Here is a 16434-nt window from a genome sequence, read left to right on the forward strand (position 1 = left end):
ATGTACACGTTCATTCTGTTCAAAAGTTTTCACCCCCCGGCTCTTAATGCATAGTTTCTTCTTCTGAAGCATCAGTGAGCATTTGAACCTTCTGTAATTGTTGCATATTAGTCCCTCCCACAAAAATGCTGAAAAACCAAAGAATTTGTGGGACCTGAAGGATTTTTCTGAAGAACAATGGGCAGTTTTACTGTTCAGGACAAACACAGCTGTGGATCATTCAGGTAACAACACAGTATTAAGAATCAAGTGTATGTAAACTTTTGTACAGGCAGGGTCATTTTTTAATAAATTCAACTATTATTTTCTCTTGCGGACTATATGTTAACGTTTTTTTTTTTGTGTTTTTTTTTTAAATATCTTCGATTCAGGTCATAACTAAATAAAAAATAACATGCATTTTGTATGACCGCTATTATTTTGGTAAAATAATAAGCATTTTGCAGATTCTGCAAGCAAGGTGTATGTAAACTTTTGACTTCAACCGTATATATTTGATAAATAGAAAGTTAAACAGAACCACATTTATTTGAAACAGACATTTTTAATCAATTAATGTGTCTAAAGAATTAAACATATTTTACATTTAGGCTCTTTGTAACTGCCAGTTCTGTTTAATGATGTAAAAAATGTTCCCCAAAATTTGTGGTGAAAAACCAAGACGTGTGCACCTGGCTTCAAGTAGCTTAAAATGAGAAATGCTTTACTTATGGAAGTCGGCAGAGGAAATTGTTCTGTCAGGGTTGTTTTTGGACTCTGCAGTCTGAAGTGGGAGTCTGAATGTTTGGAATCTCTGCTATTTCAGTGAGCAAACTCATACCAGCGCGCCACGGTGGATTTATCGTCTTGAAGAGATAACTGTTTCCGTCAGCGGAAACATGGTTTCCTGGGCAGAGGTCCAAAGTCTTTCAGTTTTACCACTCGTCTCATTATCCCTGTGAGAGGAAAAACAAACATTATTTAAGAGTCCATGTAATGAATTTCAGTGGTTTAGAGATGTTACTGTCCACACATGCCGTCGTGTTTTGTAAATAAACTGTCTGTAAAACTCTGTAACAGGCTTAATTACTGTAGTGTAGTATAATGGCCACTGTGTGTACTTCAGCCCTGTGAGGGAGGCTGCGATTGGACAGGGGGATCCAGGGCTGAATGGAGGAAAGAACTCTCACATTACTCACATTTCTAAACAGTGAGTCACTGGGTCAAGAGAATCCATGAACTGCCAAGTGTGTGCTTCATAATGGACTCACACCGTCAAGGGCTCCCTCCCTGTCTCCTCTCTTATTCTTCGGTCCAACATTCTTGGATGTCTTTCATCCATACTGTAAAGCTGCTGTTTGGTTTTCAGGGGTTTTTTTTTTTTTTTTTTCCTTTGCTGATGTAGGATCATTAAAGGCAGATGGAAAAAGACAAACTCAGACAAAGCTTTCCTTAATGGGACAGTTGACTCAATTTAAATTTTGTAATTTACTCACCTTCAGGCTGTTTCAAACATGTGTGACTGTATAATTTGACACAAATATGCAAATTTTGAAGAATTATAGTGAGTTTCCACCTTTTTTTTCTTGTTTCTATGGAAACCCGTTTCCATCAATGAATAAAAAATAAAAGGTTATTGTGACTTTATCTCACAATTCAGACTTTTTTTCCCCTAAGAATTGCAAGTTTATGTCACGCATATACGATACACAGATAAACTCGCAATCTTGACCTTTTTTTCAGAATTGCGTGATATAAACTCATTGCGAGTTATAAAGTCAGAATTGTGTGAAATAGTTAAAATTTAGTCTATATCTTGAGATTTAGTTTATATCTTGCAATTCTGACTTTTTGTGCAATTCTGACTTACTTTCTCAAAATTGTAAGATATAAACTCACAATTGTGAGTTATAAAGTCCAATTTTGAGGGGAGAAAAGACTGATGTTCTCAGAATTGCGAGTTTATATCTCACAATTATAACTTAAGAACTCGCAGTTGTGAGTCAGAATTGCGAGATATAAACTGGCATTTTTAAGAAAAAAAAGTCAGAATTGTGAGATAATCTGCTAAATGTTTGCAACTTTATTTTTCAGAATTGCACTTTTATTTCTTAGAAATGCAAGTTAATTTCTCAGAATTGAGTTTATTTCTCAGAATTGCAACTTAATTTCTCAGAATTGCAACTTAATTTCTCAGAATTGTGAGTTTATTTGCAAAATATTTGCAACTTTATTTTTCAGATTTGCACTTTTATTTCTTAGAATTGCAACTTAATTTCTCAAAATTGCGAGTTTATTTCTCAATATGGCAACTTAATTTATCAAAATTGCAACTTAATTTCTCAGAATTGCGAGTTTATTTCTCAGATTTGCAAGTTTATTTCTCAGAATTGCGACTTAATTTCTCAGAATTGTGAATTTATCTGCGAAATTATTTGCAACTTTATTTTTCAGAATTGCGCCTTTATTTCTCAGAATTGCAACTTAATTTCTCAGAACTGCGAGTTTATTTCTCAATATGGCAACTTAATTTCTCAGAATTGCGACTTAATTTCTCAAAATTAAGACTTAATTTCTCAGAATTGCGACTTAATTTCTCAGAATTGCAAGTTTATTTCTCAGATTTGCAAGTTTATTTCTCAGAATTGCGACTTAATTTCTCAGATTTGTCACTTGATTTCTTTATAACTTTATAACTCACAATTGCGAGTTTATATCACTCAATTCTGAGGAAAAAGTCAGATTTACAAGTTTATGTCTTGCAATTCTGATTTTATAACTCGCAATTGTGAGTTTATATCACGCAATTCTGACTTAATTTCTCAGAATTACGATCTTTACGAGTTTATATCTAACAATTCTGGAAAAAAGGCAAAATTGTGAAATGTAAACTCAAAATAACAAGAAAAAAGACAGAATTGTTAGATAAAAATAGCATTTTTTAATTATATTTTTTTCCAGTGGCAAAAATGGGCTTCCATTGTTTTCAATGGAGTTTTCAAGCTTAAAAAGGGAATAAAATCTCCACAAAAGTATCATAAAACTAGTTCATACAACAATCAAATCTATAAATGTGAATAACACCACAATATAAGTCATTCTACAAAAGAAAATAAATTGCACCGATTTGGAACAACATGAGAGTGAGTAAACGATGACAGAGTTTTCATTTTTGTGTAAATTGTTAGCAGCCTGGTTTGTGATGGCAGAATGTAATGTAATGTAAACCAAACCACATGAATGAGAACTCTTTGATCAATGTATTTGAATTTTAGTTTTTTTTCTCTGTCTTTTGTTCTCTGGTCCCTGTAGACATGTTTCCTCTTTAGCACTTCAGCCCTGTGGAAAAAAAGCAGTGTGCTTTTTGACCCTGTTTCCTTTCAGCATACGTGTGCTTCCTGTACCCCAGTATACTGTTTGAATTTGCTTCTAAAAAAACAGTTTTCTTACAACTTTGTGCCATGTGTAACTCTGAGAGACAGTTTAAGAAGAGGGTTCTTGTACCCTAAAATTAACATTTTCTCTTAAATATTTTGAACATGTGTCTTTGTGAACCCTGGGTGGGCAGAGAGGAAGGCGGGAACAAACCTCAGCCACAAAATACTCCATTCACAGACTATCTTGAGCCATTTTTTATGTTATAGTTTATACCATATGCTATATCTCTGAAAACAAACAATGCATTGGTAACAGCAAACCACTTCTATCTGTTTTTCTCTCTTTAGTGTTGGATGATGAAGATGAAGGCGAGAGGTTTGAGTTTAACGACAGTGGTGATGAAGCCCCCGAGGCAGATCGGCCACCTCCTGAACCTGAGGCAATCTTCATGCCTCCACCCTGCTCATCAGCAGCCAGGGACGCACCCGTAAATGGAACAAGTCCAAACCCAGAGAACTTACTCACCGCAGAGGCTGATCTGCCCCCTCCACCTCAGGACTGCCCCACTAATAACAGCCCTTTGGCTCATGCATCCTTCCCACAGTGTGATCTACCCCCTCCTCCCATAGAATTTTGTCACAGTGCAGCAGAACACCAGGACAGAGACCCCCCTCCACCACCATCAGAGGGCGCTACAGGAGCTGCTGTTTACAGTGAACAGAACGGTAAGTTTGCAATAGATATTAAGATGAATTATTTCATTTATGAAATTTAGAATTTACATAACTATGATGATTTCATTTTAGGACAGCATTAGTTTTGCAGAAACTTCAGGGTGTCTAAATTTTCTATCTAGTTTTCAGTTTAGTTAGTAAGACTGAATTATGAAGTGCCGAGGGGTACCACGTTGTTGTTGTTGTTTCAGTGTAATTTTTATACTATTTTAGTATGTATAGTCAAAGGTTTTTAATGTTTTTATTCCCTTCTGCTCACCAAGCCTGCATTTATTTGATCCAAATTATAGCAAAAGCAGTAATATTGTGAAATATTTTTACTATTTTAAATAACTGCTTTCCATTTGAATATATTTTAAAATGTAATTTATTCCTTTGATCAAAGCAAATTTTTTAGCATCTTTACTCCAGTAATAAGTGTCACATGATCCTTTAGAAATCATTCCAATATGCTAATTTGCTGTTTAGGAAACATTTTATTATTTTTATTATTATTATTATCAATATTCAAAACAATTGAGTTTTTTTTTTCAGGACTCTTAGAAAGATCCAAAGATCAGTGTTTATTTGAAATAAAACGCTTTTGTAACAGTATACACTATTCCATTCAAAAGCTTGGAGTCAGTGTATATATATTTTTGTGGGAGGAAAGAAATTATAAAAATTAATAGTTTTATTTAGCAAAAATGCTTTAAATTGATCAAAAGTGATGACAAAGACATTATAATGTTACAAAATATTTCTATTTAAGATAAGTGCTTTTCTTCTCAACGTTCTGTTTATCAAAGAAACCTGGAAAAAGTTTACTCAGCTGTTTTCAACATAATAATACATTTAGATTTCTATATTTTATCATCTATAGCACATCTGTACATACAATTCATTTTATTTTTCAGTTTATTGTTACATTTTTGTCCTTATGTTTACATGTGTGTATTTTTTATTCTGATCTCTTTTTTTTGCTGTATTTTGGATTACATAAATGCAGGCTTGGTGAGCAGAAGAGACTTTAAAAAAACATTTAAGGAATTAATTGTGAAAAAAAATAATTTTGTTTTGTTTTCTGCACATTACACATTATATTTTTCACACACAGTATGAATGTTTGTTTTTTAATACATGAACATATGCTATAAAAAATGTAGAAAAACCCTTGCTCTATGGTATTTCGTTGTGATGGTTTGTGGTGCCAACAACAGATTTTATGCAGTTAACCACTGGCTTTTATGAGCATGAAACCATCACAAGTAATTTTTTTTTATTGTGTACAGTTAACAATCTTCCCACTACACTGGCTTTGTGTATAACTGACTGGAAATCAAATCTTAAGCCATTTTGGTGGCGGCCCACTGCATTCAGTTGCTTTTTTTATTATATTCTTGCATGGTTTCTGAGGTTACATCTGTCTCTTTCTTTCCTTCAGTCTTTCTCTTTCTCTCTGACTTTTAATTTACTTATAATCTTGAGTTATTTGTGTCAGGAATCTCTCCCACATAAGATAATATGACTTAACAAAGATTATTCACTAGTACAACTGCATAAACTGCGATTTCTGTGTATTTTCCAATGGAAATACAGTTTTCACTTTCCTAGAAGACATACAGTCTCAGACTTTCCACTGTACTTTCTGATCAATAGTGAACAGAGGTGCCGGTGTGGTTCTCACCTCTGCATCTGACTCCAAGCTCAAAGTCAGCCCTTACTCTGTGATTGACATCGCTCCTATCCAGCAACAGCTGCTGTCAGAGCAGAGCGGCCCTCCCTCCTCTCCCCCAGCCAATGAGAGTGAAAGAGACATTCAGGATGTACCCAGTAGCCCTGGGTTGTCCTCTGGGTATTCAGTGCCAGTTCCCTGTGGTTATGCAACGCCCTCAAATGTGCCAGTGATCCCACCAACCTACACCACCCCAGTTATCATCCGACACTTCTCTATGGATGAAGAGGGTAAAAAGAGAGATTATTCCCACCTGTTTCCATTTCATTTGTTCTCTCCATTGGTCTGGTTGGAATAGGGGTTCACCATCACCATACATATCCTCTCTCTGTTCACTTTCCTTGCTCTCACCTCATTTCTCTCAAGCACTCTATTTCTTCTTTTTCTGATGTTTTGCCATGAGGAAGCTGGGGATAATTTTAGCTGTGGCTTTGGCTGTGAAGAGGTTTCCTGTTTTCTTTAAAGTGTAACAGTAGCCTGTATGTTAAAATTTTACATGTGTATTCTCAAATGGACAGTGGTGGCAAATCATTAGAACACTAGTCTTTTCAGCAGGTAAAAAATGGTTTTAAGTCAGTTATTTCTATCTTTTGCTGTAGTGTGTCAGTAGGAAATATTAGTTTACATTTCCAAACATTCATTTTGCCATTAATTGTAATAATCCAGTGAGGTTTTTCTTTGCACAAGGAGTCTGACAACAGCCAGTGCTCCACACAGAGATCTGATCTCATTGTCATCCCGTCTGTCTGGAATGACATGAAGAAACAGAACAAGCTGAGACAGACTAAATCCAGAAGAACTGTGGCAACATCTTCAAGATGCTTTACGATACCTAGCTGCAAAGCTCCAGTACTGTTAAAAGTTTTAGGCACTTGTGTAAAAAATGCTGTAAAATGAGGATGCTGTTGAAAAAATAATAAAAGTTAATTGCTAATGAAAAACGTTAACTAAATTAAATCAAATTTTTGTGTGGTCCTTTACATTTAAAGCAGCTTTTGGCCTAGGTGCACTTGCACATTGTTTTTCAGGCAGCTTTGCAGGTAGGTATCGTAAAGCATCTTGGAGATGTTGCCACAGTTCTTCTGGTTTTAGTCTGTCTCAGTTTATTCTGTTTCTTCATGTCATTCCAGACAGACTGGATGACCATCAGATCAGATCTCTGTGGAGATCTGGAGTGTGGAGCACTGGCTGTTGTCAGATTCCTTGTGCAAACAAAAAAATCTCACTCGATTATTACAATTAATGGCAAAATAAATGTTTTGAAATGTAAACTGATATTTCCTACTGACACACTACAGCAACAAATAGAAATAACTGACCTTTTTTAGCTGGCGAAAATACTAGTGTTCAGATCAATTTACCACTTATATTATAAATTATAAAACAAATTATATATTCATATTCATACCTGAACATTTATTCATTATTTTTAGAATTTTATTACCATTTTACCAATTCACACACAGTAGCACTTTACTGTCCCCTTGTGGTGTAATGGTGTTTGAGCCATAGAGTTGATCCAAATAGAAGACTTTAAAATTTTAACATAGTCTGAACTCAGATTTATGTGATTTTTAGAATTGTATGATGCATATTTGAATGTGTTTATCTGTGATATTCTGCTAATGCACGAATTGTTTTGCTGTGTCTTGCAGTGACTGTGGTCGGAGCAGTAAATACTTTAGTGGACAGGTGAGTGCTTTAGTACTGCTTTACTTCCTAAGATGTCGGTTGCATATTAATATATCTATATTTGCGTGGAGGTTTCTATGTTTGCATGCTTATGTACAAAATAGTTTGGACTTCGTGTGCTCAATAATATGTGACCCTGGACCACAAAACCAGTCATTAGTAGCACGAGTATGTTTGTAGCAAAAGCCAACAATACATAATATGGGTCAAAATGATCGATATTAAGTAAAGATCATGTTCCATGAAGATATTTAAATTTTCATACTGTAAATACATCAAAACTTAATTTTTGATTAGTAATATGCGTTGCTTAGAATTTCATTTGGATAACTTTGAAGACGATTTCCTCAGTATTTAGATTTTTTGTACCCTCAGATTCCAGATTTTCAAATAGCTGTATTCAGTCAAATATTGTCCTATCTCAGCAAACCATACATCAATTGAAAGCTTATTTATTCAGCTTTCAACTGATGTAAAAAAATTCTATTTAAAATAAATTGACCCTTGTGACTTATGGTTTTGTGGTCCGAGGTCACATATTTGAATACTGCAGTGCAAACACAAATGGATATTTAAAGGGAAGTGTGTCTGTATACTAATTCCAAGTGGCATATCTAGTGTTTTCAGTGAAGAGTGTCCAGTCATCAGAGAGGAAGATGCTCTTACTAAGTGGGTGTCAGACCCAGCAAACACAGCCTGGATGGACAGTAAGTTCTAAGCATTTTGCTAGACTGATAAAATGCATGTGAACGCGTGTATGCAGCCTTGTTTAGCTGTGTTTCCTGTTTCTAAAGAGAATCTCAGACATTTACTTCCTTCTAACTGAAGAACTGCTCAACTTCTTTCGGAGGATTCATTAACACATACTGTACACACAGTCTGAGACCCACTGCACTGCTTTGGATTGGTTAGACAAGAAAATTTGAGCTATATGAGTTTTTTTTTTTGGCATTTTTCTGTTTGTTTTAGGTCCAGATGAAGTGATTTATGATGATGTACCAAGAGAGAACTCTGGATCAACTACAGGTGTGTTCATCTAGTCTTTTTCTTCATCTTAACTTATTGTGTGCCGTATTTCTGATTATTCATGTTCAAGTTCATGATGTGATTGCACACCACATTGCACATGTTGTATCTGTTTTGTTTTGCATATGCTTTAATAACTACAATTAGATTCAAATTCAGATTAGTTGATTGATCCAGAATTGTTGGAGAGAATTGATGCATCTGTAAATCAATGATTTCTCTACCCCTGTAGCCTGGATATGAAAATGTGAGAGAAATGAAAACTGAGAGTAAAATTTGTCTTCTCAGCAATAAGACGGTATCATGTGACTGGCAGCTCTGCTGTTACTGTCGATGACGGTCATAAGGGATTGAATGGGAACTGTTTTTGAATAATGTGTAAACTCTGTGCCTGTCAGACCCAGATGAGATGATCTATGATGATGTTGAGTTCGGGGAAGAGGGCGGCAGCAGCTCTCTGGATAACGGCTGGAGCTCCAGTGAGTTTGAGAGCTACGAGGAAGCCAGTGACACAGAGAATGGACATGGAGAGAATGGACTCCCAGATGCCTTCGTCAGGGGCCGTGCACCCAGCAAGAAAACACATGTGTGTATTTACACTACTACTGTCTCTCATTAGTTCTCATCTGTTTCGATTTTTCTGCTGTCTATATTGCAACTGTTTTTTTAGCTTGAACAGCAGAGATCAGGTGTAATAGAAGTTTAGAGGTGTGTATGTGAGTGTAATATGGTCTGATGCCTGGATTATAGGTTTTTCTGATTTGCCCACAGTAATATTTAGAAATGATGGGAAAAGATTTCAGTCTGCTTGTAATGGTTTTGGTTTTGTTTGTGTGTGTGTAGGCTCTGATTTAATAGAACAGGTTTATTTGATTCAATGATGTGCGTGTGTGTGTTTTTTTTTTTTTTTTTTTTTTTTTTTTTTTCAAAGTCTGGCCAAGGCATTGGTTTATTTCTGAACTGGCAGAACAAATTTAGAGTCATAATTTTGAAACATTCATTGCGAGAGGGCTTTGTGGGAGTTTGTTTGAGAGAGAGAGAGAGAGAGAGAGTGAGAGAGTGAGTGAGTGTGAGTGTGAGTGTGAGTCAAGTTTAAGATTCAGTTGTGAAGAAGTGATCAAAATGAAAAGTGTTAAGGGAACTTTCCAAGTTTAAGTAATATGAATCATATCTCTGGCATGTCATAATTTGCAATTTTATCTCATGCCTCACTATGCTTGCACAATCTTTACCTATTGTTATTTCAAGTAAGTAATTAAGTATTTAAGAATTATTTCAGAATTAATTGTATTTATTTATATACTTAAACTACCAGTCAGAAGTTTTTGAACATTAAGATTTTTAATGTTTTTTTTTAAAGAAGTATTTTCTGCTCACCAAGCCTGCATTTATTTGATCCAAAGTACAGCAAAAACAGTAACATTTTGAAATATTTTTTTTATTACTATATTTTAAAATGTAATTTATTCCTGTGATTTCAAAGCTGAATTTTTTGCATCATTACTTGAGTCACATGATCGTTCAGAAATAATTCTAATATTCTGATTTTCTGCTAAAATTTTTTTATTATTTTTATTATTATGTTAAAAACAGCTGAGTAGAATTTTTTTTTCAGATTTCTTTGATGAACAGTAAGTTCTGAAGAACAGCATTCATCTGAAACAGAAATCTTTTGTAACATTATAATCGTCTTTATCATCACCTTTGATCAATTTAAAGCATCCTTGCTAAATAAAAGTATTTCTATAATTTCAAGCTTTTGAATGGTATAGTTTATAATGTTACAAAAGCTTTTTATTTTAGATAAATACAGATTTTTGGAACTTTATATTAATCAATGAATCCTGAAAAAATGTACTCAAATGTTTTAAATATTAATAATAATAAAAAAAACTTTCTTGAACAGCAAATCAGCATATTAGAATGATTTCTGAAGGATCATGTGACACTGAAGACTAGAGTAATGATGCTGAAAATGTTGCTTTGATCATAGGAATAAATTATATTTTATTTTATTTTAATTGAAAACAGTTTATTTTAAATAGTAAAATCGTTCAAAATTGTACTGGTTTTACTATACTTTGGATCAAATAAATGCAGGCTTGGTGAGTAGAAGAAACACCTTAAAAAAAACATTACAAATCTTGCTGTTCAAAAACTTTTGACTAGTAGTGTATTTAATTAGGGCCTATACAATTTTTTCCTAGTATTTCTAATGTTGGTACAGAAAAAGCATTATTATAAATATCTTAGAGTTTTATTTTTTTAGTGAATGGTAAGCAGCAGCATGTCATATAGACATACGGTATATTACTGGAGTGAGATTCTGAATAGAATGAGGGAATGAAAGGGCGATGGCGGCTGTGTGCAGTAACTCGTTCTCTGCCCTCCGTCCAGCTGTCTGAAGATCTGGCACGTTTGAAAGAGCACTATGAGAGAAAGATGCGAGATCTCATGGCAAACACAGTGGGGACAGTAGAGCTACAGCAGCTCAAACACAAACAAGAACAAAAGGTAAAAGAACAAGACTGTGTATGTCAGCCTGACTGACAGCTCTCCATCTCTGGAGAGGCTCTTTCTTCTCTGTACTAGTCGTCCGGGTGGTGGGCTTCCTCTGTTTAACCCTCAGACCTCCGTCATCCCGATTCCCGACTAAACATCTGTTTGTGTCTCCATAGTTGTAGCTGTTGTCATCTGTGGAGAGTGAATGTTATATATAATTTCACGTCTCATTCATTCTCACTTCACGTGTGGCTTCGCATGTGTTTGAAAACATTGTTGGTATATGGTTTTGACCTTCAGTGACTGCCACAGCAGGGCACAACATTTAATAAATATTGGTATAATGGGACTACATTTGGAAAAATCTGTTGGGTTCTGCAGATTTGCAGTTGCTGAGCTGCAGTTGCAGTCGCTGTTCATCTAATTTGTCTTCATATTCTCTCGTCCCTCATTTAACTCATCTTGTGTCATCAATGGTCTTTTCATTGTGTGTTTGGATGCATGTTTTGTTGAGATCTTAATGTTCTCCGTGGTGATGGGTTTATCTTGTTAACGCCTGTTGAAATCATCTGAAATATTAGGGATGCATTCACTAAGGAGTTGTGCGGTATTCCTGGAGATAACTTTGCTATAAATCAGGAATTGCAGTATGTATAGATTTCTTTAAAGAGTATTTGTGTACTGTTATTTTTAGACACAGAATCTTTCATTTTTAGTGAATTCTCCCTTGTTAGTTTAAGTGATTGTAGTTCAGAACTCCCTGCTGAATGACGTTGCATGTGCTACAGATGCAGCGACTCGTAAAAGCAGCCAAAGATGGAACTAAAGATGGTCTGCAGAAAACCAAATCCGCTGTGAGAAAGGGACGATCTTTTATCCGCACCAGATCGCTCTGTCAGGGTAAGAGTACAATAATATATCCACCAGCTTAATTAATTCACCAACGATCGTCAGATTGGTTAAAAGCCTCATTCTGTTTAATTAATTTTTTCCTTAGACAAGAAACCCAGCTGCTTTGATGAGGAGTCAGAGCTGTTCATCGAGGTGGAGTGTTTTAATGTGGACCCAGTGCTGGGACCTGCGCCTGATGGACTCTCTCAAAACCAGGTACTGTCTTACACAGCCTTTTCTGCCTTTACTGTACTTTTTTTTTTCAATTACTTTTAACCAACTTTTGTTTTTTTTGGATATACACTATAATTTTTTTTAATTCATGTTTATTCAGCCAGCATGCATTAGTCAAAAGTGACATTTAAGACTTTTACATTATTAAAGATTTCAGTTGCAAATGTTGTTCTTATCTGTCAGATAATCCTTAAAAAAATACATGATGGTTTCCACAGAAATTTTAAGCATCACAACTGTTTTCAGCTCTGATGATAGGAAGAAACGCTCTTTCTTATGCACCAAATCAGCATGTTAGAATAATTTCTGAAGAATCATGTGACACTGAAGACTGGAGTAATAGCTGCTGAAAATTCAGCTTTGCTGTTCAAAGGAACAAATTGCATTTTAATTACATTTTTAATATTAAAATAGAAAAAAGTTATTTTAAATTGAAAGAATGTTTCAAAATGTTATTGTTTTTACTCTATTTTGATCAAATAAATGCCTTGTTGAGCAATTGAATTAATAAATTTCTTAAAATAAATGCCAGTTTAAGATACTTTTCTGTGTGTTCTAAGAACCCCTGTATGTTATTTTTGTGTGTGCATGAAAATATAAACAGGTGATGAGGAGATCCATTCTGGAGATGATTCTAGAGAGTGAAAAGAATTACCTGGAAGCTCTGAAGAGAATTTTAGAGGTTTGTACAATTTTTTTTTTTGACAGTTTTGTCTGTTCTGGTTTACATTGCAGTAAAAAACGCATTCAAAACCTTTATATTAGTTTGTGCACACATTCATTATCCAATGATGTAAATTGTTTTTCTATGCTTTACACATAACAGCAATATGAGAAGCCGCTGTCTGAGATTGAGCCTCGGTTATTGAGTGACCGCAAGCGAAAGGTAGTGTTTTATCGGATTCGGGAGATCCTGCAGTGCCATGCCCTTTTCCAGATGGCACTGGCTAGCCGTGTGTCCGATTGGGATGAACTGGAGATGATCGGAGATGTGTTTGTAGCATCGGTGAGATATTTGATTTTATGATTGAATTGATTTGTTGTGGGAGTTCTAATTTTTTTTATCAGTTTTATTACATTTGTCTTTTTCTAAATTAAAAGAACAATGAAAACATTGTGCCTCTATGCCCTGTCTTAATTCTTAAACGTTTAATCACACACCACACCTTCCATCTAAGTTTCTACATGTACAAAATTTCTCCACCCTTAACCTGCTGTTAAGGTATGTGTACCTGGTATTCATCACGTTGTGGGGACCAAATGTCCCCACAAGGATTGGAATACCAGTAAATTTTGACCTTGTGGGGACATTTTTCAGGTCCCCATGAGGAAACAGGCTTATAAATCATGCACAATGAGTTTTTTTGAGTAAGTAAAAGTGTGCACAATCTCCTGTGAGGGCTAGGTTTAGGTGTAGGGTAGGGTTAGGGCGATAGAAAATACGGTTTGTACAGTATGAAAACCATTACGCCTATGGAATGTCCCCATAAAACATGTAAACCAGTGTGTGTGTGTGTGTGTGTGTGTGTGTGTGTGTGTGTGTGTCTTAAATTTATCTGCATCTGTAAAAACCCCTGTAGTTAACGAGGGAAAAATCTATTTAAAAAAGCCTCATGTTTTCTCTAACAGCGGAATCGCCTCTCTCTGTCTATTTTACAGTTTTCTAAGTCCATGGTGTTGGACGCTTACAGTGAATATGTGAATAACTTCAGCTTGGCGATGGGAGTGGTGCGGAAGGCGTGTGCTGCTAAGCCCTGTTTCCTTGACTTCCTCAAGGTGAGACATCCCAAAAGAGTCCTGAATATTTCTGTGGTGCAGTAATTACATGTCAACCAGTTCTGCTCTGTTAGGTAATTCACAAAAATGTGACCCTGGACCACAAAACCACTTCTAAGTAGCATGGGTATATTTGTAGCAACAGCAAAAAATACATTGTATGGTTCAAAATTATTGAGTTTTCTTTTATGCCAAAAATCTTTTTGATATTAAGTAAAGATCATGTTTCATGAAGATATTTTGGAAATTCCCTATCATAAATATATCAAAACTTAATTTCTGATTTGTAATATGCGTTGCTAAAGACTTAATTTGGACAACTTTGGTGATTTTCTCAATATTTTCAGATTCCAGATATAAAATATTGTCCTATCTTAACAAACAATTTCCATCAATGGAAAGCGTATTTATTCAGCTTCAGATGATGTATAAATCTCAATTTAAAAAAATTAATGCTTATGTTTGTGTTTTGTCCATAGCATCGTCAGGAGACAAGTAAAGACCGTCTGACCCTTTATGGACTGATGATGAAGCCTATTCAGCGGTTCCCTCAGTTTATACTGCTGCTGCAAGTGCGTCTTATCTCTCACACACACTTACACACACACTTTCAGTTCTGTTAGCATTAAAACAACACAGGTGCTCCAGTATACTAAAATATTAAAAATCCCTTTGACATCTCCAGAAGAGGGCGCCTCTTTCATTCTGATCCGCAGCACATAAACTAATGTGGAGTCACTTTCATGTACTTCATGAACTCACATATTAAGACGCAGAACTGTTTCATAGATGCCTGGGTTTTATTTATTCAGTTTTTCTGTTGTTGTAGTTTTCACAAGCTGCTTTAACATCCATTATCTTCTCCCATCTCTTGTAGGACATGCTAAAAAACACGCCGGTGGGTCATCCCGACCGTCTTCCGCTTCAGATGGCTCTGACTGAACTGGAAACGCTTGCCGAAAAATTAAACGAGAGGAAAAGAGAGGCAGATCAGCGCTGTGAGATCAGACACATTGCTAAGGCTATGAATGAACATTACCTCAACAAGGTACTGCATCAAAAAAAATTTATGAATGTATATGTGTGGGTGTTTAGTCAAATTTGTTATTTAGCATTTGTGACCCAGGACAACAAAACCAGTCATAAGGGTCAATTATTATGAAATTGAGATCAAATTGAAATCAAATATTAAATAAATTTTTGGCATAAAAGAAAAATCATTAATTTTGACCAATACAATGTATTTTTGGCTATTACTACAAATATACTTGTGCTACTTAAGACTGTTTTTTTGGTCCAGGGTCACATTTAGTTGTTTCACAAAGTGCGGTTAAACCCAGAGTGTGTCTGGTTTTTAGTGAAGCCCTGCTGTCACTCATACAAAGTCAGTACTGAGCCAATCCTGTAAACAGAACCAGCTTGAATGCGTCACACCATCTGGGGCTTTGATATATTTGCTAAACTTTGCACTGTGTGACTGCTTGCTCTTCCATGTGGATGAATATGTGATTTTTTTTTCTCTCTAAATTAAAGGGATAGTTTAGTCCCAAAAATGAAATTCTGTCATTAATCACTCACTCTCATGTTTTTCCAAACCCGTAAGACCTTTGTTCATCTTCAGAACACAAATGAAAAAATTTTTTATTTTTTTTTTTAAGTCTGAGAGCTTTCTAAACATGACTAGACAGCAGCACAACTACTGTGTTCAAGGCCCAGAAAGGTAGTAAGGACATAATTAAAGTAGTCCATGTGAAATCAGTGGACTTTATAATTAAAACTTTTTGTGCACAAAGAAAACAAAAAAAAACTTTATTCAAAAATTTCTTCTTTTCCGTGTCAGTCTTCCACACGCATTCATGAGAGTACCACAAAGAAAGCTCTCGGATTTTATCAAAAAATATCTTCATTTGTGTTTTGAAGATGAAAAAAGGTCTTACAGGTTTGGAACAAAAATGAAGGTGAGTAATTAATGACAGAATTTTCATTTTGGGTAACTATCCCTTTAAGTCTAACAGGTATGAAACACATTTTATCTTCTAACTTCTATGGCCTATTTTAGCTAATAATAGAATTTTATAAATTTTTCACAGTGATGTTCGAAGTAGATGTTTAGCCTATTTTACTTTACAATTTTTTTCCTCAAAATGAACCCTCAGACCCTTGTCCAAAACCTTTAGTGTGTGTGTGTGAGTGTGTCCAGAGTCTGATGAATGAGTGTGACAAAGTAGGGCCCTTAAATTTTTAATTCCCAGCTCAGTCCTTTTATCGCTGTTTCTGCTGCTCTCTTCATTTATCTCTCTCTCTCTCTCTGTCTCTCAGCTGCTGAGCAGCGGCAGCCGTTATCTGATTCGTTCCGATGACGTTGTGGAAACCGTTTATAATGATCGTGGGGAGATCATTAAGACAAAAGAACGGCGAGTCTTTCTTCTGAACGATGTGCTCATGTGTGCCACCCCCAACCGGCGGTATGACCCATTACACGCATCCATTATCTGTAATAACTGTCAG

The 16434-nt window shown here is 35.4% G+C and overlaps 1 protein-coding gene across 3 annotated transcripts in view; it reads left to right on the forward strand.

Annotated features, from left to right (window-relative positions):
• Positions 1-16434, forward strand: part of arhgef10 (Rho guanine nucleotide exchange factor (GEF) 10) — a 61543-nt gene that overhangs the window by 14804 nt on the left and 30305 nt on the right. For 2 of the 3 annotated variants that reach the window (XM_073826518.1, XM_073826519.1), the window contains exons 3-17: positions 3705-4082; positions 5730-6035; positions 7461-7497; positions 8116-8204; positions 8467-8523; positions 8922-9109; positions 10921-11037; positions 11814-11925; positions 12023-12132; positions 12755-12832; positions 12977-13156; positions 13810-13926; positions 14406-14498; positions 14804-14974; positions 16246-16391. In XM_073826518.1, the coding sequence (XP_073682619.1) occupies positions 3705-4082; positions 5730-6035; positions 7461-7497; positions 8116-8204; positions 8467-8523; positions 8922-9109; positions 10921-11037; positions 11814-11925; positions 12023-12132; positions 12755-12832; positions 12977-13156; positions 13810-13926; positions 14406-14498; positions 14804-14974; positions 16246-16391 (2179 nt within the window). The remainder of the gene's footprint in view (positions 1-3704; positions 4083-5729; positions 6036-7460; positions 7498-8115; positions 8205-8466; positions 8524-8921; positions 9110-10920; positions 11038-11813; positions 11926-12022; positions 12133-12754; positions 12833-12976; positions 13157-13809; positions 13927-14405; positions 14499-14803; positions 14975-16245; positions 16392-16434) is intronic. The other variant, XM_073826520.1, reaches the window with a different exon arrangement.

This window comes from Garra rufa, chromosome 21 (genome assembly GCF_049309525.1).
Source record: "Garra rufa chromosome 21, GarRuf1.0, whole genome shotgun sequence".
NCBI classification, from domain to species: domain Eukaryota; kingdom Metazoa; phylum Chordata; class Actinopteri; order Cypriniformes; family Cyprinidae; genus Garra; species Garra rufa.